Source organism: Sander lucioperca, chromosome 10 (genome assembly GCF_008315115.2).
Source record: "Sander lucioperca isolate FBNREF2018 chromosome 10, SLUC_FBN_1.2, whole genome shotgun sequence".
Taxonomy (NCBI): domain Eukaryota; kingdom Metazoa; phylum Chordata; class Actinopteri; order Perciformes; family Percidae; genus Sander; species Sander lucioperca.
Genome location: NC_050182.1, coordinates 10082132 through 10084155, shown reverse-complemented (window position 1 = coordinate 10084155; position 2024 = coordinate 10082132). Strand labels below are relative to the sequence as shown.

At 39.1% G+C, this 2024-nt stretch overlaps 1 protein-coding gene across 1 annotated transcript in view; it reads left to right on the top strand.

The window, feature by feature from the left end:
- The first annotated feature begins 218 nt into the window (after window positions 1-218).
- Window positions 219-2024, top strand: part of prdm1a (PR domain containing 1a, with ZNF domain) — a 15473-nt gene continuing 13667 nt past the window's right edge. Inside the window, exon 1 of the mRNA XM_031298464.2 lies at window positions 219-417. Coding sequence (XP_031154324.1) covers window positions 391-417 — 27 coding nt within the window. The 5' untranslated portion in view covers window positions 219-390. The remainder of the gene's footprint in view (window positions 418-2024) is intronic.

The following is a 2024-nucleotide window of genomic DNA, read 5'->3' as shown; positions in this document are numbered from 1 at the left end:
ATTTTGATGCAGAAAAAGTTGTGTTGTCAGTGTGTGTGTGTGTGTGTGTGTGTGTGTGTGTGTGTGTGTGTGTGTGTGTGTGTGTGTGTGTGTGTGTGTGTGTGTGTGTGTGAGGAAAGTGGTGTGGGCGGGGCCAGGAGGTGGGGGGGTAAGGAGTGTGTGGGCGTGGCTTTGGAGAGAGGCGGTCCTCTTTCCTTCCAGCTAAGTCAGATGGATGTCGGGCATTGTGAGGCATTTGAGCACTGAACACCGAGTGGATCACACACTCTAACACACCGGTGTGGAGTATCAGCGCACGGAACGGGACGGACACAGGGGGAGATCTGCACCTGTCCTACACACACACTCCTCAGACACACGCATACAGAGGAGATCTGACCGGACGTCCCTATGTGTGGATGGGACCAAAGTTATACGGTGAGTACGGAGCACCGACTTTTTTTACATTTAAAAAAAAAAGAATAGGCTACGCAGATGAACAAAACTTCTGAAGGACTTTGTTAATTTTCTAAAACATAGATTTGAACTCCTTTTGCCGTTTTTTATTTTTTTGTTCTTCCTTTTTTTTAATTTAGAGATTGGGTTAAAATTTCTGGATTATGAGAAAAGAAAACCTGCAAGTAAAAGTTACTTTTTAAAGACTTTTTTTTTGCTACTTTAAAGGTTGTTTTAAATCAGATTTTTGTCTTTTTTTGGTGCTTGTTTCTGACTGGAAAATCAAAAAAACGTTTTTATTCCTGACTTGATCAGATTTGAATGTTATTCTAATACTGCTGATGTCTTTTTTTTTTGTGCAGTTGTTTTTAATTTGGATTGTCTGACTGCTGCTTGGAGATGTTTTCTTCTGAGTGGTTTTAAAGATGTTTGTTCAGCACCTCCGTTTGGGATTTTAAGGCTTTGTTGCACACTTTAAGAAGTTTTTTTGAAGAACTTTGAAGAAATTTGTTTTTGTTTTAATGATCTGGAGTCAGAGTTGGACAGTATTGTTTGTGGGGGGGTTTTTTTGTTAGAAAAGTGTCCACACATCACTGTGAATTTGACTTTTTGTCCTCTTGGATTCAGATGAGAAAGTGTGATTTCTCTTTGCAGTTTTTCTCTGATAGTTGGTCAAACAGCTCACAGAGTTTCATCTTGACTTGACTCATCAAATTGCACCTTCATTAGAAATTCCTCTGACTGTGTGCAGGCTCAGCTTCTGTATTTTCAGTTGGTCTAAATGTGTGAGAGGTGAATTGTGTCTTGGTTTTTGGTTTCACTATTAGTTTTCGATGTTGCAGCTGTTATGCAAAGAGGACTCTGAGTTTTGCTGAGTGATGAAATATTGAGAAACATTGACATTTCTGATTAGGTTTTTAACGTGCTTCATTTAAATGGCAAATAGAGCAGAAACTGTAGATCTGCTGGTCTCCTCTCAATGGGGAAAGGTGCTGCCGGCTGGAAATTTCATAATTTTACAATTCAGATAATGGAGTTTTTGTGTGATTTTAATGTAAATTTAATGATTTGCTTTGCTCCAGTCTGATGAGTTTTACTGTGAAAGTAAATACTGTGTTTGAAGTAAAAAAAGATCAGCTTTTTTTTCTTAATGATTCCAGTTTCCATGGTATTTTGATTGGTTTTAAGAGCATTTTCTTGCAAGTTCAGAACAAGAAAGGCAGTTGTGTGATTTGCAAGAGCTCAAAAAAACATCCAAATTACATTTAATATGAAGACATGATGACACTCTTGACTTATTAAATCCAGTCTGCGCCAGTGTGTTGGTTCCTGAAAGGGATCACTATGTGATAATGTCTGTTTAAATTCAATTCTTTTTTTTTTTTAAATCACTCCTCGTCAGTAACCAGAGGCAATTTGAGTTCATCTCTTTGTGTCATGTCTTGCTGCTGTTTGGGGGGAGAATTCGTTAGCTGTGACTGGAGCCAGTTGGATGTGAAATCATTTTCTTTCTTGCGGCTGCAGAAGAATTCACAGAGCTGAGTGTGGTCACTGAAGATCCGTTGCTTTCCGCTCGCCTGCGTGGGATG